Source organism: Ascaphus truei, chromosome 2, assembly GCF_040206685.1.
Source record: "Ascaphus truei isolate aAscTru1 chromosome 2, aAscTru1.hap1, whole genome shotgun sequence".
Taxonomy (NCBI): Eukaryota; Metazoa; Chordata; class Amphibia; order Anura; family Ascaphidae; genus Ascaphus; species Ascaphus truei.
Window position 1 is genome coordinate 468,609,865 of NC_134484.1, and position 21,758 is coordinate 468,631,622.

General features: G+C 49.8%; 1 protein-coding gene across 2 annotated transcripts; it reads left to right on the top strand.

Moving 5' to 3' along the window:
- The first annotated feature begins 9,727 nt into the window (after positions 1-9,727).
- Positions 9,728-21,151, top strand: LOC142487978 (uncharacterized). 2 transcript variants are annotated; one of them, XM_075588223.1, is made up of 4 exons: positions 9,728-9,914; positions 14,887-15,654; positions 16,869-16,958; positions 18,507-21,151. In XM_075588223.1, exons 2-4 carry the CDS (start codon positions 14,922-14,924, stop codon positions 19,787-19,789), a joined length of 2,106 nt encoding a protein of 701 aa, XP_075444338.1. In that variant the 5' UTR covers positions 9,728-9,914; positions 14,887-14,921; the 3' UTR covers positions 19,790-21,151. The 2 variants fall into 2 exon arrangements, with proteins under 2 accessions (XP_075444338.1, XP_075444339.1); XM_075588224.1 differs by having other exon boundaries at positions 18,585-21,151.
- Positions 21,152-21,758: the final 607 nt, after the last annotated feature.

Here is a 21,758-nt window from a genome sequence, read left to right on the forward strand (position 1 = left end):
TTTAATGAGTTTTTTAATTAGTTTTTAATTAGTTTGTAACCCTTTTTTGAATTCTACATATGTCTGGGGTAACAGGAACAACGATAGAGAGGGCAGACAGGGATTATAAAGGGGGAAGCACCAATGGGAGAGAGAGGAGGAGCAGAGAGGGAATTGGGAGACCCTAGGGATAGGACAGGAGAAGAGGAGGAGGAGACAGAGGGGCTGGATCAGGAAACAGCATGCAGGTCATGGGAGGAGGAGTTCAGCGACCGGCAAGCCTCAGAAGAGGAGCGTGTGCGCGCGCCCCCTGTAACCTGAGGGTGCGCGCGCACAGGCTGAGTCACCAGACGTGCGGAGCGCCGCACCGCGGGCACACCAGCGGGAGGAGCAAGGGGAACGGAGAGAACCACCACCGGAGGTAAGGGAATGGTTCAGGGTGTGGTGGAGGTCAGAGCAGGGGAGGCGTCACTGCGAGGGGCTGAGGGCCACGCGGGTGCGCGAGACTTGTGGGGCATGCGCTGTGGTAAAGGGATGGTGTCAGGGATGGCCGGAGCGGGGCAGGACTGGGTACATGCAGGAAGACTGACCAGGGAAGGGATGGGAGAGTGACAGAAGGGGGAGAAGTCCCCTGAACCGTTACAATATGTTCAGCCTGACCTCTGGCACATTGGCTGAGCATAACATTGTTTATGTGCGCTGTGTTCACTGCAGTCTTGATTCCTGTCTGAGCCTTGCCTGTCTTGTTCTGTGTTTCCTGACCTTGCTTGTTCTTTGGATTCCGCATTTCTCCGCTCCTGACCCAGCTTACCAACGACAAGCCATACCTCTCCGCTCCTGACCCCGGCTTACCCACGATGATCTGCACCACTCCAATCCCGACCTTGGCAAAAGTACCTGCAACGATCCATACCTCTCCAATCCAGACCTCGGCAGATATCACTGACCATCCTGACCTCTCCTACCCCAACCCGGCTACCACGACCTATCTGCACTCCAGACGCGCCCTCGCGGCTGTGGGTTGGCATTTATCAAATCCCCACCTCGGCGCATCGTTACTGTATGCTCAGCCCCACAAACATGAACCCCGCTGAGGTGGGGCGAGTCTTGAGCATGCACGCCAGCATGTTCTCGAAGATTGAGAAATATTTAGAGCAGAATGACCGACGCTTGGACCTATTACAAGAGAATATCCTGTCTCTCATGGTCCAGGCGCAAGCCCATCCTCCTGCTCCTCTGTTCCTGCTGCCACCACGTCTACTCTTATGCCTCTGACTCCGACATCTGAACCCCGACTTCCGACACCTAATCGTTACGCTGGAGATCCCCACGGATGTCGAGGGTTTCTTAATCAATGCTTCATTCAGTTCGAAATTATGCCTTCTCATTTTCCTTCTCAAAGATCCAAGGTGGCGTATATCATTTCGCTACTTACCGATGATGCACTGACCTGGGCTTCCCCCATCTGGGAGCAAAGATCAGACCTTACTCAAGACATAGGAAAATTCGCAGGAATTCCGCAGTCTTTGACACACCTGGTCGCAAGGTAACTGCTGCTTCCTCTCTTTTCCCAGGGAAACCATCCTGTTGCTAGATACGCTCTTGAGTTTCGTACTATCGCTGCTGAAACTGGATGGAATAATGAGCCCCTATCAGCTGCCTTCTGGAAAGGCCTCTCTGAGACATTAAAGGATGAACTGCACAAGAGCGCCCTACCGATCTTGAGGAGCTGATCGCTATCTGCATCCGCGTTGATTAACGTTTACAGGAAAGGAGGTCCGAAAGATCCTGCCATCGCCTGATCACTCCGAGTGTGTCTTCTTCCCAGGTGAGCACACCAGAATCTTTTCATCCCGATATCCCTGAACCCATGCAACTAGGTGGTAATAAGTTGTCTGCCACGGAGAAACAACGCCGACACAACGCCGGTCTCTGTCTGTACTGTGGCAATCCCAGTCATCTGGTACTTCATTGTCCCCACAAGTCGGGAAACACCAGCTCCCAATGTGGTCCTGGGGAATCACATAGGGAATACATTCTTTATCCTCTATCACAGCGAAACCATCTACCAGGATTCTGCTTCCTGTTACGCTCACCGGCGAGGGCTTCCATGTTTCTGCACTGGCTTTTGTGGATTCCGGGTCGGGAGGTAATTTTGTCGATCAAAGTTTCGTTGAAAGGAATAATATTCCCCTTGTTCGCAAGAAGTGCCCGGTGGGGTTGGAAGACATTGATGGTCGACCTCTTCAACCAGCATTTATCTCCTTACAAACCATTCCTTTTCACCTTCTTACTGGTATGGATCATTCAGAAGAGATCCAGTGTGATGCTTTCCACACTCCTTCGGTGGACATAATTCTTTGTCTTCCATGGCTGCAACGTCGCAATCCACGCTTCTATTGGTTTGGCAAGGAACAGGTCCTGTGGAGTCCCCTCTGCTCTAAGAACAGTGTGGTCTCCTTCAAAAGTATCTGTGGGGTCACTGCTTCCAAGGAAGAGAAGGTAAAGTTACCCGAGGTCTACACTGAATTTTGCGACGTGTTTGATAAGGCCAGATCTGACGTCTTACTCCCACATCGTCCTTTCGACTGTCCTATTGATTTGCTCCCTGGCTCAGTACCTCCCAGGGGAACTTCTTACCCACTTTCTCTTCCCGAAACCAAAGCTATAAAGGAGTATATCCATGAAAACTTACAGAGGGGTTTCATTCAAAAATCTTCATCTCCAGCCGGTGCTGGATCTTTCTTTGTGAAGAAAAAGGACGGATCTCTACGACCTGTATTGATTACAGAGGACTTTACAAAATCACCATTAAAAACCGCTATCCCTTACCATTGATTCCTGAACTCTTCGATCGCCTCCAAGGAGCCAACATCTTTATTAAATTGGATCTTCGTGCTGCCTACAATTTGGTAAGGATCTGCCAGGGCGACGAATGGAAAATGGCGTTCAATACCCCTGACGGCCACTTTGAATACCTCATCATGCCCTTCTGTCTCTGTAATGCTCCTGCGTTTTTCAAGATTTTGTTAACGAAATTTTCAGAGATCTGCTCAATCAATTTGTGGTCATCTATCTGGACGACATTTTGATTTTCTCTAAATCTTCTCAGGAACATGTCAGCCATGTTAAACAGGTACTTCTACGCCTACGGGAAACACTTTTGTTCGTCAAGCTGGAGAAGTGTCCCTTTCACCAAACATCCACAGCCTTCCTGGCATATATAATTTCTAACATGGGTCTCACTATGGATCCAGCTATTGTCAAGGTGGTTCTAGAGTGGCCTCGTCCTACTACCCTCCAAGCCGTTCAACGCTTCCTGGGCTTTGCAAACTATTACCGAAGATTTATTTAAAAAATTTCCTCTGCGGTAGTGCCCATCACTGGTTTAACCAAGAAAGGTGCGGGTCCCGTCTCATGGTCACCAACAGCTATTCAAGCTTTTGAACACCTGAAGACCGCCTTTGTTTCTGCATTCATCCTTATCCATCCAGATCCCAAGCTACCATTCACCTTGGTGGTAGATAAGTCGGACGTCGGAGCTGGTGCTATTCTCTCTCAGAGGAAGAACCCTCAAGCCAGACTTCATCCCTGTGCGTTTAAAAAATATATATATTTTGCTGAACAGAATTATGACATTAGTAACCGGGAACTTCTAGCAATCAAATTTGCTCTGGATGAGTAGAGACATCTGTTGGAAGGTACAGAAAACCCTATCACTATTCACACCGACCACAACAATTTGTTTTATATCGAGGGCGCTCGTCGCTTAGGATCTCGTCAAGCCAGGTGGTCACTTTTCTTCTCATGATTCAATTTCATTATTTATTTTTTTCCGGGTTTTAAAAATACCAAAGCCGATGCTCTATCCCGCCAGTTCCTGGTAGACGACAAAACCGAGGACCAGCAGAAACCTATTCTTCCTTCCAAATATGTTCTTTCTGCCAATACGTTTGATGCTTTAAAAGACATTGTACAAAAGCAATCTCATATTCCAGAGGATCTCGTAGCACCTGATGGTCGATTGTTTACCCCACCACCTCATCAGAAGGTTCTGGAATGGGGCCACTCTTCTAAATCTTCTGGACATCCAGGTACTAGAAGGACCACAGATCTCATAGAGCAGACCTTTTGGTGGCCCGGTATGCAAAAGGACATCAAGGAATTTGTTGCTGCTTGCATGACGTGCTCGGAATAAGACTCCAGGACTCCTTCGACCACTTCCGGATCGCCCATTGACACACTTGGCCATGGACTTCATAGTCGAACTGCCTGTATCTAAAAGGATGAACACCATCTTAGTTGTGGTAGATCGCTTCTCAAAATAGTCTCATTTTATTCCACTTAAAGGTCTTCCCAGCTCTCCCAAATTGGCAGACATCTTTGTCAAAGAAATCTATCGCCTCCACGGGGTACCATTGGTCATAGTATCTGATAGAGGTTCGCAATTTATTTCTAAGTTCTGGCGCTCCTTCTGCCAGCTACTAGGAATCGCACTACATTTCTCTTCTGGGTATCATCCCCAAACCAACGGCCAGACCGAAAGTACCAATATTTCCCTGGAACAGTATATCCAGTGTTTCGTGTCTGATACTCATGATGACTGGGCTGAGCTTCTTCCTTGGGCCGAATTCATGCATAACAATTTGCACAATGAATCCACCTCAGAGTCGCCCTTCTTCATTAATTACGGATTTCATCCTCTTCTTCTACCCATCTCCACTTCCACTTCCGGGGTACCAGCGGCTGACGACAGAGTCATTAGTTTTCAAAGGCTGTGGAGAAGGATTCAGGACAACCTCAAGAAAGCAACTACCAGACAAAAGGCACAGGCGGATCGCCACAGAAGAAAGATCCAAGAGTTTAAACCGGGAGATAAGGTCTGGTTATCATCTAAAAACATCATACGCTGAAACTGGCACCGAGATTTCTTGGACCATTCGCTATTTCGGAGAAAATCAACCTGGTTGCTTACCGAATACGACTTCCGCCATCTATGAGAATACCTTCTGTATTTCACATCTCCCTTTTGAAGCCAGTTACTCTGAACTCTCATTCTTCCGACTCTTCCTCACCTCTTCCTTGCCTCGTACAAGGCCAACAGGAATACGAGGTACAATCCATCCTGGATTCCAGGTCCTCCAGAGGATCAATCCAATACTTGGTGCATTGGAAGGGTTTCGGACACGAAGAAAGGTCCTGGATTTCTCATCATCGTCTCCATGCACCCAGACTCCTCCGTCTTTTCCATCAAAGATATCCTGACAAACCTTTCTGGATTCGCCCGGAGGTCGCTCCAGAGGGGGGTACTGTAAGGATCCGTCATCCACACCCCCTCTGGCGCGCTCCCAGCTTAACCAGATCAGCGATTGGGTGTCCTGCCTCTGCTGCCTCCTGCAGCGCATCTCGTGGTCCAGCAAACATCAACGTTCCTCCTAGGGACACGTGTGGACCTCACTCGGCACTAAATCCCATCCCCGCGGGTCCCGCCTCCAGGCTTCGCTCGCGAGGTGCCGTCACCGTCATGCAGCGCGCACCCGCTATGCGCGGCACCCCCGCACGCGCGCAGACACTCCTTCACTCTGCTGCTCAATAGGATTCACCTGTTCTGTTTCCAGCAGCCAACCACAGTCAGGCATACTAGGAAGTATGCTCACTTCTCATTGGACTCTCCTTCCTATATATGCTCAGCCTGCCCTCATTGGCTGAGCATAACCTTGTTTATGTACGCTGTGTTCACTGCAGTTCTGCCTCCTGACCCCGGCTTACCCTCGACGATTCGCACCTCTCCAATCCTGACCTTTGCAAAAGTACCTGCAATGATCCATACCTCTCCAATCCAGACCTCGCAAGTATCACTGACCATCCTGACCTTGCTACCTCGACCTATCTACACTCCAGATGCGCCCTCGCGGCTGTGGGTTGGTGTTTGTCAAATCCCCACTTCGGCCTCGCGGTCACGCCTTGTTTGTGGTGAGCGTATCGTTAACACTCATCCAGGAGTCAGAGTCACACCCTGTCACTGTGGGACCCTCCTCTAATCTCCAACAGGAGAGGGCCAGGTGACAACCAATGCTCATCGACTACCAAAGATAAGGGAGGAGTCGGATGTGTCCGACTGCACCCTCAGTTCTTCGGAGTCAGCAACGACGGCGGAGCTACCCTACCTGTGCTTCTGCCTCAACGCACTTTAGCTCAATCTACAATGGCCGAATGTGCTATGGGACATTACTCCTTGCCAGGAGGATTCCTAGAGGTAACAATGGGGGGATGCCAACCGCTTGATGTGCCTTTGCCCAAATTGTGCCTATCCGGGTCAAGACCTAGCTACAACCCGCCTGCCATCGTCTACGCCCTGTTTGCCTGGAAACCCGACCGACTCTAATACTGGGTCAGACGATGGGGAGTTTCCTTTCCGTACGGCGGAGGCTGGCTAGGTATTAAAAAAAAAAGAGTGGTGTGAATAGCGCTAAAAGACTAAGACAAAATATGTATAATAAAGAATAATGCAACAATTATACAGTGATAAAGGTGTGTGATAATACACCCTACACCTATTGACTATAGGGCAAGGCTGCCAAATTAAACTAACCCAAAACACAGTTAGTGCAAGAACAAAAAACAACAATACAAACCGGCGCCTTAAAGTCCAATAAAGGAACGATTATGGAGTCCAAAAAATGACGACAATGTCCAATTGAGGAGAGTCCAATCTTTAACTACAGGCTCCACAGCAAGGATTTACATGTGTGAAGCAAAGGAGAGAAGAAGAAAAATCATAGTGCAACAATGTTAAATGCAAACATACAAGACACACAAGACAAGACAAACATGAAACAATGACAAGTAGGCTGACAAATAATAAAAGAGTAAATTTAATGAACAATAGGTTGGTCTCTGGTTCTCCTGGTGCCGTCTGCCGCTCCGTTACCGGAAACACGTCACTGGGGGCGGGACAAGTGGCCGAAACTCCCTTCTCCTGCTTCTATGCCTGGACACGCTCCTGCAGTGCTCTGCTCAATGCAATCACTCTCTCAAACTGATCAACGCGTTTCGTGCGCATAAGTAGGATTCCGGTTTTACCATGACCTTATCGGCGATCCCAACCGACTGCGCAGTTTAGTTTGGAAGTCCCATCTGGGGGAGCTTGAATGACAGAGGAGCCTTTCATGGGTGACGAGAGATTCAGCGATTCCAGCAGTAGCCGGACTGTGCCTCCAGTGATCATGGGGACTCCCGTGTACCCGCTGAGCGGTGAGGAATCACCTCCTTTATTCCCAGCAGGACCCGATGGTGACGCCCGCTGAAACGGTACCTTCCGGTGCCAGCTATGATGCCGAGGACGAAGGGAGCGATCTTGATCGGGATCCCGTGATGCCGGAACCTAACGACGTCCTTTCCAACAGTGACCGCCAGGGCGGACGAGAAATGGCCTATTCCCGCTCCGGTGAGTACCACCCCCGTTACGTTTTCTCCAAGTATGCGACCTTTGAGAGATGCTCGTAGGACTTATCCTGGATATTCTAAAGCTCCCTGTCCAGTTGTAGTGCTACTGCTCATACGTGAGACTTTGGCTGAGCACCACAACTATGCTACGGAGCAACCCTTTTTTCCGCCGATAGAGTCCTATATTGCCGGTATGAAGGGAGTACCTCCTTGGGAAGTGGAGCAGCTTAAGGACAATGTTTCTCATGTTCCTATAGAGACTATTCTGCCTGAGCAGGATATACCGGTGAATTTCAAGCGTATGGCGAGGTGGGAAAGAAACAGGCTGAGATCTGAGTTCTATTTCCAGGAACCAGTAGGAGAGGAGATTGAGTTTAGCTCCGAGAAGAGTGAGGGGAGCGAGCCTTGCTCCAAAGAGGAGGAGTTATGGGACTTTACTGATAGAGCCATTAAGGATAATACGCCGATAATTATTACTGAGTATTTCCCCAGTTGTGAGTCTGCATCGCCTCATGCTTCACCCCCCTGGGTTAGTGAGATTATGGTGGAGTATCAATCAGATTGGGGTATGGGTGGTTCTGAGAAAAGCGCTCAGGAGTTATCCTGGCAGGAGTTTTCCTTACTCCTAGATTCCATGCCTAGCACATGCCTGGTTGTGGTTGCCCCTTATGTTACCAGGAATGTCGTTCGGCTCTTGCTTTAGATCCAGTGGATCATGCCGTGCGCAGATCACCTTAAGAAGGTATTTTCATTGACAGTGCCCGGTCATACAGAGCACTACTATTGTTAAGAAGGTTCTCCACGTTGGGAGGAACCCCAGTTCTGCAGCACAGCCATTTGATTGTTGTATTCAAATATATGCTGTATAACGATATTCATTGAAATGTGTTATCATGCATATTGAAATGTGATCAACCATTATGTAAAGTGTTATCTTATTTAGTTCAGGTTTCATTAGAAGATGGTACCCGAAATTTTAGGGCCCAAGTGGGGTCGTTGGGAATCCACCAGAGGGAGAGTGTAGTCTGGTCACCTGATGGCTACTATTCTGCCCTTGGGCTGGCAGTAAACCCTGGTACAACCAGGTTGGCAGTAGTTGGTATGGGGTTTTCCCCCTACGATGAACTGCATTTGAGTGACAGCGGGTGGCGGTGACATCAGGCCTGGGCATGACTAATCATGAGCCAAACCTGGTGCCCTCCTACTGGCAGTACTTAAAGGCAGGACCGCCCTAAATTTTGTAGTGTCCTTCCCCCCACTGAGGAAGACAGGTCACACAACTGGGAGCCTAAGATTGGGGCCTTCCCTTGTGCTCTTCCCTCCGGGGGAGGGTGAGTCTGGACCATACCTCTGCCTCTGCTAGGGAGGCAGGGAAGCGGTAGGACGGCTGCGGGTGCCCTTGGCCTTCAGTGAGGGCTGAGAGTACTGCATTGGGCAGAAGCCTGCCGTGTAACTGTGCTGTACAGAGTGAATAAACCGTTCCTGTTGTTATATACCTCCTGCCTGGTGCGTGACCTTACTGGGGGGAGGTAATAGTTCTACCGTGGGAGATCACCTTCAGTTCCTGGAGCCTACGGCAGATGGAGGCGCTGCACTGCTAAAGAGATATGTGGGGTATGAACCCCAGAAGCCTAGTCCTGTGTCCCCACTACCATCGGCAGACGACTCAGCCCTCCTGTTACCATACACCGTAGTAACGGCCAAATCTCCCACGGGGTGGGGGAAACTCTGTTACATTTAAAAAAAAAAAAACATGTAGGATAGTGCTTGCATTGCTCTTTTAAAACAAAACTGTTTTGTGTTCGTGTGTGTTAAAAAAAAAAAAACCACAGTAACCTTTATTAGACTGCACTGGGTTCTGGGGAAAGCTCCATTTTAATAAATTAATTTATTTATTTAATTAATAATGAATACGCGTATATATCCATTCCTGAGCAGAGCGTCAGACTTTAAAAAAAGGAGAGGAAGAGAAGAGATAGATCTCTCACAGTAAGTAAAATAACCTGCGGAAACATGCAGCAGGAGCAGCAGCAGCAGCAGCAGCAGCAGCAGCAGCAGCAGCAGCAGCAGCAGCAGCAGCAGCAGCAGCAGCACCAGCGTTGATAGAGCCCCTGCCTGCACTATGCTGGAGGGTCAGCAGGGGGAGCAGCCCCTGTGTGTGGGGGTTAGAAAGATGGGGGGGAGCCAGGGGAGGGGGCGGGTTAGAGAGATGGGAGGGGGGGTCAGGGGGCGGGTTAGAGAGATGGGGGGCGGGTTAGAGAGATGGGGGGCGGGGGAGCCAGGGCAGGGGGAGGGAAAGGAAATGATGCACACAGTTCCTGCGGCCTGGGAGCCATTACCACTAGCACAGAGGTTGCATGCTGGTGAATGCATGGGATGTGCTGCGGCCCGGGAGAGGCGGCTGCTAGATACAGGATTTAAAGGCTGAGCTGGGAGCAGAAGCGCTGCGGCAGGAGCTGGGCAGGAGGGCACTGCAGGAGCTGGCCAATGTGAGTGTGTGCTGGGCATCAGGGAACAATAGTGTGTGTTACATAGCGACATCATGTGCACCGAGAGGCCCATACAATCCCACCCCATGCAGCATATAATCCCACCCCATGCACTGCGCCCCCATATAATGCCACCCCATGCACGGCCACCCTACAGCATATAATCCCACCCCATGCATGGCCACCCTACAGTATATAATCCCACCCCATGCACTGTGCCCCCATATAATCCCACCCCATGCACTGCGCCCCCATATAATGCCACCCCATGCACGGCCACCCTACAACATATAATCCCACCCCATGCATGGCCACCCTACAGTATATAATCCCACCCCATGCACTGTGCCCCCATATAATCCCACCCCATGCACTGCGCCCCCATATATTGCCACCCCATGCATGGCCACCCTACAGCATATAATCCCACCCCATGCACTGCGCCCCCATATAACGCCACCCCATGCATGGCCACCCTACAGCATATAATCCCACCCCATGCACTGCGCCCCCATATAATGACACCCCATGCATGGCCACCCTACAGCATATAATCCCACACCATGCACTGCGCCCTCATATAATGACACCCCATGCATGGCCACCCTACAGCATATAATCCCACCCCATGCACTGCGCCCCCATATAATGACACCCCATGCATGGCCACCCTACAGTATATAATCCCACCCCATGCACTGCGCCCCCATACAAACGCATCCCATGCAAGCCCACCCTATGGTATATAATCCCCCCAGGCACTGCCAGTGCCACCCTGGGCTTGGACAGGAGTCCAGTGTGGAACCTCCACTCACTTCATGTTGTGTTGAATAAAGTTTTATTATGCTTAGTCTCTCTGTCTCTCATACATGCTGAACTTCTGTATTTGTAATATATCTGAAATTAAAATTGCTGTCCGTCTGTGAGCAGGTACCTATAGGTACAAGATGGATATAGATCTATTTCTTGTACATACAGTTTGGTTACCTGTTCATGGACATACACAAATTTGAATTTCATACATGTATGTATAAAGCTTGTGTGTGCATATATATCATACTGATGCTCTGTATATGTAGTAAATCTGTGAATATATGAACGCGTTAATATATATAAATATATATATATATATATATATACACTTTTCTGTACGTTCGTGTGCTTTTTTGTATTTGTGTATATACATCCATGCACACAATACATATGTATGCCATATGTATTGTGTATTGTATGTCTTTATATAGCGCCATTAATGTACATAGCGCTTCACAGCAGTAATACACGTGGTAATCAAATAAATAACAGATAATATAAATAACAGATCATGGGAATAAGTGCTTTAGACATTAAGGAAGAGGAGTCCCTGCTCCGAGGAGCTTACAGTCTAATTGGTAGGAGGGAGTTCTGGTAAGTGCGTCTGCAGGGGGCCAAGCTTATGTATCATGTTCAGAATATCCACACTGCTATTCATATGCTTCTTTAAGCAAGTGTGTCTTAAGTTGGGTCTTAAAGGTGGATAGAGAGGGTGCTAGTCGGGTACTGAGGGAAGGGCATGCCAGAGGTGTGGGGCAGTCAGTGAAAAAGGTTTAAGGCGGGAGAGGGCTTTAGATACAAAGGGGGTAGAAAGAAGACATCCTTGAGAAGAACGCAAGAGTCTGGATGGTGCATAACGAGAAATTAGGGCTGAGATGTAAGGAGGGGCAGAGAGTGTAAAGCTTTAAAAGTGAGGAGAAGAATGGAGTGTGAGATGCGGGATTTGATCGGAAGCCAGGAGAGGGATTTCAGGAGGGGAGACGCTGAGACAGATTTAGGAAACAGTAGAGTGATTCTGGCAGCAGCGTTTAGGATAGATTGTAAGGGAGACAGGTGAGAGGCAGGAAGGCCGGACAGCAGGAGGTTACATTAATCAAGACGGGAGAGAATGAGGGCCTGAGTCAGTTTTTTAGCAGTCGAGCTACAGAGGAAAGGGCGTATCTTTGTTATATTGCGGAGGAAAAAGCAACAGGTTTTAGAAATGTTTTGAATGTGAGGGGCAAATGTGAGAGAGGAGTCGAGTGTACCCGTAGGCAGCGTGCTTGGGCTACTGGGTGAATGATCGTAGTAATGTGGAAGGAGGTAGTAGGGCCAGGTTTGGGAGGAAGTATGAGGAGCTCTGTTTTAGCCATGTTGAGTTTTAGGCGGCCGAGGGCCATCCAGGATGATATAGCAGAGAGACATTCAGAAACTTTGGTTTGTACAGCAGGTGTAAGGTCAGGTGTTGAAAAGTATATTTGTGTGTCGTCAGCATAGAGGTGATAATTAAATCCAAAAGATGTTATTAGGTCACCTAGAGAGAGTGTATACAGAGAAAAGAGAAGAGGTCCCAGGACAGAGCCCTGGGGTACCCCCACAGAGAGATCAACAGAGGAGGAGGAGGTGTTAGCAGAAGAGACACTGAAAGTACAAATTCCTGTATGTATCTGTGAGAGGGGTACACTGCACACCTGTGTATTTCTTGCCAGTTTCTCTGTAATTTTGGGATGGAGAGTTAGGGACCAGTCTGTCCCGAGTCATCTGTATATCCTCTGCACAGAGAGAGATGGTTTAGTAAGACCGTATAACTGGGACAGTGCCATGTAGGGGCAGTAATACCCATACCCACACCCTAACTCTCTTACTTCCACGGGTCTGCTCCGCATTGCTGGGTAAAGTCTTCCTTAGGCCGTGCGTATAGTGCCCGCGATGCGATGTCGCCCAAAAACAAATGCAGTGTAGTAAGCGCGGCGACGGCGAGGCGTCACGAATTTTGGCAGCTGCCAATATTTGATTTTTCAAAAGCTGTCGCCTCATGTGACAGGCCATGAACCAATCAAATGCCAGTACGCCCGCGCCGCCGCCGCAAAGCGAAATATAACTTGCTAGCGGCGACGGGTGACTTCACCCGTCGCGGGCACTATACGCTCGGCCTCAGGCTGCGTCCATAAACACTTTGCCCGCGCGGAGGCTGAGAGAAAGCGGGTGCTTTCTCTGGCCATGGTACGCGCGCCATCCATGGGCGTGCCAGTGGCGTCACGGAGCTGGTTCGCCCTCATTGGGCGAACCGCTCACGTGACCGGCCCGTCGCGCCAAGAAATCAGTTTTGGCTGATTTCTTGCGCAACGCACTCCCGCACGCCGTATAGACGCGATCACTGCCTTTAGACAGACTGATCGGTGCGGACACGGTCGGCCATACCATGGACGCAGCCTTACAGTCCGTAACCCTTAATGTAACAACTAGCACCTGCCTGAGACTTCACACGTGAGCAGAGTGACATGGATTTCCGTCCTTGTAAATTGTAGGATTTAATTGGTAGCATGTTTGTAATTGTAGGTTTTAAAGACAGCCCGGGATGGAGCGGGCTGCTGCCCCCTATGGGAGGGGCATTCCGCCCTATAAGAGGGGCATTCCGTAAGGTCTGATACCGGTTCTCATACACAGACTCCACAGGCAGTAATAACCCTTATCGGAGCTTGGTGCATCCCTGGTGTACGGGATCTAGAAGGGGGTTGAGGAACACCGGACTTATTAAATAACTTTTGTTGAAATATTTTGGCATAGAAAACTAATTTCCAGTCGCAGTAATCCAACCATTTTTTGGGGGAAATCCCTCGTGTAAAGCATTCCATCAAGATAGAGGCTACTTATGTGACGATTCGGGTACATGGGGACTGGTTCAACCTTGTGTAACAGGAAGTTGGGTAAATAAGGGACTAACCCTAATATGATAGCCTAACCCTACAGTGCCAGCCTAACCTTTGCCCTATTATACCAGACTAATCCGACTATGATAGCCTGACCATTCAATGCCAGCCTAACCTGTGCACTATTATACCAGTCTAACCCTAATATGATAGTCTAACCCTAATATGATAGTCTAACCCTAATATGATGTCATGTGTGCGGTTCGCCCTCGTTGGCTGAACCGTGGCACTTGACCCGGCCGCCCCGTGACAATCAAGATTTTGTCTGGCGCAAAATTGTCCCGCGCGCTCTATGGCCTTGTGCATTGCCTTACGGGCTTTTGTGTGTGGCGAGCCCGACGTTGCTTGCGCTGCCGTGCTTACTATGGCCGCGGGCCTGCTCTCAAACCTTAGCCCAAGTTAGAAGTGAAAATGAGACTGTTTGCTTTACACAAACCCTTTGCTGCAGCACCATGAAATGCGTTGGGGAGGTACATTTGAAGGTCTTGCCAAATGAATAGGACCAATTTAACCAGAGAGGCCAGAAGCTCATTGCTCGACAATATATTTTGAGTGGTTTTTATTCATTTTTTTTTTTTTTAACTTGGTTTGTAAACACACCGTTTTCTTTGTGTATAATACACGTTATGTGTTGGTTTTATGTTTTGGTCGTTTGGATATATCTTCATCCGGCAGCAGCCCCACAGCACTGTGCTCCCGGCACATTAGCGGTTCACTCTCGCCTTCGCATTTCATTTTTCTCTCCACCATCGTGTGAAGTTCGCTGTCTGCTTTCTCCTCCTCCTCGTTTTCTCCCGACTCACTGTGCTTTTATTGTGTTTTAGACCTAAAAAAAAATGATCCCCAAACCAAAGTTAGGAATTGTCATGTGAACACTCTACTGCAGGCTTTTGGGCCTATATAAACTCTAACTGTTCCATCCAAGACTGTATTATCCTAAATAGGTGAATATTGCACAGTCTTGGAAATATTTGTAATGTGATTAGGAAGCAAATAGAGCAATGCTTCAAGTTTGTTATGCTTATACCAATTCGTTGTAGCTTGGGGTGCCGTTAAGCAGACCAACGATAACAGTTCTTCATACATTAAAAAATGTATATATGTAGAGCGTTTTGATACCACATTGGTTATACAACGACGTACTGTGACAGCATAGTCAGAATCAAACCTGTTTGTAACAGTGTTATCTAACATTACCTGCACTGCTGTAATGACCCATGTCTGTATGTCTTCTGCTCCTTCCTGTGCAGTTTGTCATGCTGAGGGTCTGACTCTAGCCGCAGACATGTCTGAGAGCAGCCTTCCCATCTGTCGGATCACCACCAGATCAGCACACCGCCTGAACCAAGACGCCTCCACTACACCGGATTCTGATGCCTCTACTTCGGGCCCCTCCCCTACCAGCTCCCAGAACACCAACTCATCAACTCCTCCTAGGCTGGAGCCCAAGCTGGAGCCCAAGCTGGAGCCCAAGCTGGAGCCCAAGGAGGAATCTTCCGACTCAGAGATGCCCTGCACGCCCATCAGCTCAGACGCCCAGTTGTCTCCTTCCACGTCGCAGGTTGCGACTCCTCAGAACAAGGAGCTTTCGGGAGGGCAGGGATCCGGTGCAAACTTCAACACGGGCAGAAAGAGGAAGGCCAACTTCTCCAACGAAGAGACGGAGACACTGGTAAAGGATGTGGTCAAGCACTTCAGCGCTCTGTATGGGTCCGAGGCCCTGCGAACGGAGTCCACCCGCAGGAACCAACGCAGGAGCCAGCTGTGGAACCAGATCCAGAAGAATGTCAACGGCCTGGGGTACACCCCGCGCTCCATCGACGACCTGAAGCACAAGTGGAGGGACCTACGGCTGGACGTAAAGAGGAAGATCACCCACGCCAGCAAGGGTCCGTCCCCTGTTGGTGTGACCCCCATTATAGACACCAAGCTCACATCCCTGGAGGAACTGGTTGCCTCTACCATAGGGCACCACTGCACCCTAGATGGAGAGCAGGAAGCGATGTACATGGAGCCAGGTGAGTGGGTGCAAGCTAGCCCTCTATTTGTTGACACCCCCCCCTTTTATTTGTTGCCAATTTGCTGTGCCACCACACCCACCAAAAAGAAGTGTGATTTAGTACTGAACAGAGCTCACATTAGCGTATAATTAGGCCTCTTTGATGCCTATAAAAAGCCTGGGACCACTCTAATTTGGCTGTATGTGTACTTCCTTGTGCATTTAACACAGACCGTGTGCTCACACACCTGTTCGTCACCGCTCTGCACTCTGAGATCGCACCCCACGATGCCTTCCGTAGCGCTGCTCTGTGCATGACATCTCTGCCTCCTGAGGGGTGTGTGGGCACGTGGTCTGTTTCTCCTGTGGTGGACTCTCCTGCGTTGTGTGTATGTGTATATACATATGTGCGTGTACATACACACTATGTATAAAAATCATGAGAGCTTGGTTGCCTGGTTCCCAAGAATGTAATCCTGGCGCCCATATTGGGTTGCCGATGCTGACCTCAGCGCCGCAACTGACAGCGCAAGTCATGATGGGTTGTGCTTAGTCCAGTGAGGTGAGCCATCGAAAGGGGGGAGGGAGAATGAGGCACAAGGAAGGTAGACTGTGGGTGGGGGAGAGAAACGCTCTGACAATTCCCGTCCCCGGTCTCATTTCTCTTTCCGAGAGGCGTTGGTGATTTATAAACTGTCATGTGTTTAATTGGTAAAATATTGATTGACGACGGGAAAAACCGGACATGTGCGAGTATTATAAATAGTGTGTGAATGTCAGGAGTCTCGGCGAGGGGGAGAAGGTTATTTGCCATCTTTCCATCTCATTTTACGCAGATGAATCCAATGGACATGCATCAAAACTGGACAGGGAGGCTTGAAGCTGCACTCCAGGTTGCCTTTGTTGCATTATTTATTTTAGTTGCAGGTTTGAAGCAGGGGGTTTCTGGAGCTGAACCCCACTCATCTCAGCTCCTGGGACCCCCTGCCTCCCAGAGGTACCAGCACACCCTACAGGAGGTGTGTATCTCCATATTTAAATGTCCCTCGTCACGCGGGCCAATAGGAAACCAATTGGCAAGCGATGATGTCACGACGCGTAAAACGCAACCCGGGAGTGCGGCTTTAAACCAGGCTGTTTTTCTTTGTGGGAAATTGAAGTGGGGGGGTGGGGGTGGGTTCTCTTTTTTTTTTTAAGACCCATTTCTCACTGCCTCCTGTACTCTGTCCTCAGGTGTCCCCAGGCAGTCCATCTTCTTCACCTGCAGAGGCCCCCCGACGAACATGTCCGATATCCGAAACGAAAGACTCAGCACCCCCCCCGGTAAGTCACCAGGGCTCGGGAGAGACTGTGGCGGGGGGGTGGTTACCCAGCGCTTGGCGTAGGGCTCTCGGTCCTTCTAGCAGCAAAAGGGTTAAAAAAAATTAAAAAAAGATGTTGGGAGTGAAAGGAATTTGGAGACAGTTGAGGGAGTCGCCAGAGGGGAAACGGTGCAGACTGGCCCGGTCAATGGTTTTTCCCGTGTCCATTAACCCTTTCATCGGGGTGTACAACGATGGAGCAGTAGGGCCTGTTCAAGTTGTCTTTCCATGGACATAGTCAGTGGAACCGCACCATGACCCGCCAACATTGGGGACGTGAGAGTAGGTACATGGCACCTTAGTTCTTCGTTCAATGTGGGATACAAGAGCTTACCAGCAAGTGACCCCCACGCCCTCCATACGATGGGCCTGCAATACACTCTATTTATTACATGTAAAGATCTTTTTACCAATGGACACTGGATCTAGTTTTAACATACCAATATATTCCTAACATGGCAAGTGATCAGATCATGAGAGAGAGAGAGGGGGGGGTGGGGGGGAATCAGATCAAGCTACTTGGGATGCCCCAGCAAGGGGTAGAATAGAACATAACAGAATGGGTGCTACGACAAATAATCCGGTCAGGGAATAACCCGCATGAGCAAAAAGGGAGTCAGGCACCCCAAAAATAGGGGGGGGGGGGGGGGAGCAAAAACGGGTCATTGTAACCCCTGACTTTTATAGTCTTTAAGTGATCAGATCAGTCATCAATATTGCAGCTGCTGTAACTGGCTGAAGGTTCGGAACGTTGGCCAATAGGAGGCGGGTAGTGCACCGATCCTCTGCCCACACACCCTGGCAGAGATGGGTACAGAAGGAGGTACAGTAGGTACTATGAGTGCTACATAGGTGCAGTGGGAGGACATGCATGTAGGCGGGAACGGTCCTGCCTTGGATTGAAGGGATCTCAGGGCAGTGGCATGTTTTATAGATCATATAAAAGGTAGATGTATTTCTAAAAGATTCTCTTCATGTTTAATAGGCGCCTTAATTAGCTAAACAGATGAGCAGACGTGGCTGATGCGCGCGAATGCCGCATTCCCAGCACGGAGCGACGCTCACTTTGTCACGCGCATGCGTAGGACTTTGATACTTTTAACCCCTTAAGTGGCATAAGGCAGGGGTGCTCAACTCCATTCTTCAAGCCTCCCCCCCCCCCCCCAACAGGTCAGGTTCTTAGGATATTCCTGCTTCACCACAGGTGTCTCAGTCAAAGACTTGAGCCTATGATTCAGCCACCTGTGCTAAAGCAGGGATATCCTAAAAACCTGACTGGGTGGGGGGGGGGGGGTGGTGGGCTTTAGGGTTTGAGTTGGGAGCCGCTGGCATAAGGGACTATGCACAACGTTGCTGGCGCCTCCCGCACTCGAGGGGTTAAAGGCGATTGAATCCAAGGGCGCCAGTTACTGATGAAGGTTTAAAAAAAAAAAAAAAAAAAAGTTTTGATTTTTAATGTAAAAAGCCCCTTTAATAATCAGATTATTAAAGTTGACTGGTTTTGTTACAGCTCCCCGGGTGTCGACGGTCAGCGTGGTGTCACAGGTGATGTCGCACTTACGCCTGCCTGTTGTTGCTCTTCCCACAGCAGTCACCAAACCTGCTGAGATCTCGGCCGTTACCTCATCGGTCAGCATCCTGCCCGCCGAGGTCTCCGTGCCCTTGTCAGATGATGGGGACAATGAGGATAATGAAGATGAGGACAATGAGGACAATGAGGAGCAGGACATGGATGTGACCGAAGCCATCACCATCAAACCCTACCCGGAGTCGTGGACGGCCATTGAGATGTGCGGTCCCACCCTGCTTACGGCCAAGCAGGAACTGTTGACGACCCAACAAGACCTGGCTCCGATGCAACAGAACCTGCCGTCCCCCCAGCCTGGCATAACGACCGTCCAGGAGGATCTGGGCCAGCAGGATCTGATACCGGCCAAGCCTGACTTGGATGGTTGCCACTCCCAGGGCTCCAGTATATCCTCCCCGGAGGGTTCCATTGGGCACTTAACAGCGCAGACGGAATGGGGCATCAACGGCAGTGTGGACAACCCAACGGTGGTTGACCAGAGCGAGACCTTCCAGCTAAAGGTGGAGGAGGATGAGGGTGAGAGTCAAGAGATGGAAACTGCTTCCGTTTCCCAGGAGCAGGCACAGCCCGGCTGGCAGGAGCAGCAGGAGGAGTGGGAGAAGCGTTCGGGGTCCCCCCACCGTAGTGATAACGCCCAAGAGGACTCCATCGCCTCTTCCGCCTCCCAGCAGGGGGACCCCTCCTCCGCAGGAGACCTGGCCCCCAACGGTGACTGCTCCTTCATGCCGGAAGAGCGCAGAGGGGCGTGGAGAACAAACATGCACCGTCTACTGGAGCTGGAGGAGCAGTGGGATCGCTTGTACCACCAGGAGCTCGGCATGTGGGAAGAGGAGAGAAGCCAGCAGCGGCAGCAGCGGGACCAGGACAGGGAACTTCAGCAACAGCTGCTGGGCGTCCTCACGGACATCCGTGACGAGCTACGCCACATTAGGCAGGAGAGAGCTACTTCGCGGGAGAGCCAGCCCGCCCCGGTGGCTAACGGCTCCAGCTCGCTCCCGGACACTGCCCCAGAACAGCCTGCCACTCCTGATAAACCCGCCACCCCTTCCCCCCAGAAATCCACCGCCTCCACTGCGGATTCCCCCGAGCCCCCGTCGGCGTTAGACGCCACTACTCCTAGCCCCCAACGGGGTCGTGGGAGGCCTAGAGGCCGACCTCGCACCCGGAGGCCAAGCACGACAGCGGAGGCCGCGGGCTGCAGCTGAACGTTTGAACATTTTGTGTCTGCTGCTGCCGCCAGCGGGCAGAGTTATTAGCACATTGGCTCTTGACGCTTGCAGCGAGAAGGTTAACTCCTCCCCTGCCAGAGGTTGCTGTGCGGGGCGCCTCTCTGGCAGCGCAGGGGTTAAACAAGGCATCAGACTTGTTTTTTTTTTTTTTTTTTTAACGATAAAATGAAATTAGTGGACGTGCTGTCCTGCTAAATCCTGTATATTATTATTATTTTTTTTTTTTTTTTTAATTCCTTAAAGAGATCTTACTGCCCTAAAATGTATAGCGGAAGAAACGTTGGACGGTCATTATTGTAGTGTTTAGACATTTTTAATAGGCTCAGTTTTGTCCATGATCATTATCCAAGTAAGACCTACAAATATTATGCTCACATAAGCGTTACACGTATATATAAAAGGACATCAAATATGTATAATTGACTTTCCTTTTTATGGCAAAACACTGGCGTTCAAAGTACTCTTAAAAAGAATTTGTTTTGTAGTTTTACACTTTTTTTTTTATTTTTCTTCCCCCGCCCCCCCCCCCCCCCATCGATTTTAAGCCGCTAATCTCCCAGGCTTTACATCATCTATGGAAACCCGGCACCGATATATATATTTTATTTGTCCCCCCAGGAAAATAAAATCCGAAGAGGCTAAAGGGGGGGGGGGGGGGAACCAGGCACCACGACAAAATAGCTTTTAACCTCTGACCCTTTTCGGCGAGGCGAGAGCGACGCCATTTTAGGTGGATTCCCAGTACAATTCCTTTCACGCGCGTAAACCCGACTTAAATAAAACTCTTCCCTCTCCTGTACGTTTTATGAGACTGCCCAGCCTGTCCAATAGAACAATTCTCCATGTCTGTTTATAACCAGATTAACCCCTTCTTCTCTGCATTGCTAGCCCCCTTTGGCAGGGAAAGGGTGGATGGATTTGTCGCGCTGCATCTATTATTTTTAAAAAAAAACACACGTCTAGTTTTGTACGAGAGAGATTTCACCCCACATAACATGAGCTTGTGATTTCCAACCCAAAGAGCATCTCGGGCGCGGGGAGGGGGTCTGAACCTATTGATAATTAGCCGCTTCGGGCGTCGGCGTCTTGATTTTCGCGCCGGTCACATTTAAAGGACAGTTTTTACCGAATGGCGTTGACCACCGGTCGCCCCGAGAGACTTTTTATTTAAGGTAGCAGAGAACTGTGCCTGGAAGAGACAAACGGGACGGACCTAGGAAAAAGAATAATGGGGGGCCGGGTGGGGGGGGTCTGAGGGTTTGCTTGAAGCATTGTGTCCCTCACCCGATGACTGGACCCTTTTTAATGTTTTGATGAAATAAAGGATTGATTTTGCAACTCGCTTGGGGCTTGCGTTGACCATGGGACATGATGGGGTGGGGTGTGCGCAGCGTACACCCCAAAAATGTCAAACACTTGTAAAATTTTCAAACCAACACGGGGGGAGGGATTTATGCTAAGCAGCAAAAGCCACGTGCACCCACAGAAGTGCCGCAGTCACCAGAGTCCAGCCGCGGTCATTTTTAACGACTTAAGTCAGCGCAGCCAGCGTTTCGGTGCAGCATACGAGCGCCTTCATCAGGGAGTTTTTGCGGGTGTTATTTATGGTCACGGTTACGTTTCTGGATGTCATTTAACTTAACATACATGACGGGGAGATACAATGTAACCACATTATGTAGCAGCATAGATAACACTAGCGTTGGTCTAACACTGGGACCAGACCTGGCCATCAAACCAGAAACTATCTTAAGGTGGGACCCTCCAACTGGAATCCACCCCACACGGAGGCGGATCTTCCGTGGAAAGACTGAGCGGTTGTTTGTTAGTACCTGGGGGGGCTGGCGTGTCCGGGCAGGTATATCTACAAGTGCTCATCCAACAAATCAGGGGAGCTCGTCTCGTAGTTATGAAATAAAGAAACACTACATAGTGTAATACTGTT

Excerpts from the sequence above, each read along its gene's own strand:
- LOC142487978 (XM_075588223.1), top strand. The coding sequence starts at position 14,922 with ATGTCTGAGAGCAGCCTTCCCATCTGTCGGATCACCACCAGATCAGCA. Across the intron at positions 15,655-16,868 it reads AGCGATGTACATGGAGCCAG|GTGTCCCCAGGCAGTCCATC; the intron begins GTGAGTGGGTGC and ends CTCTGTCCTCAG. Across the intron at positions 16,959-18,506 it reads AAGACTCAGCACCCCCCCCG|CTCCCCGGGTGTCGACGGTC; the intron begins GTAAGTCACCAG and ends GTTTTGTTACAG.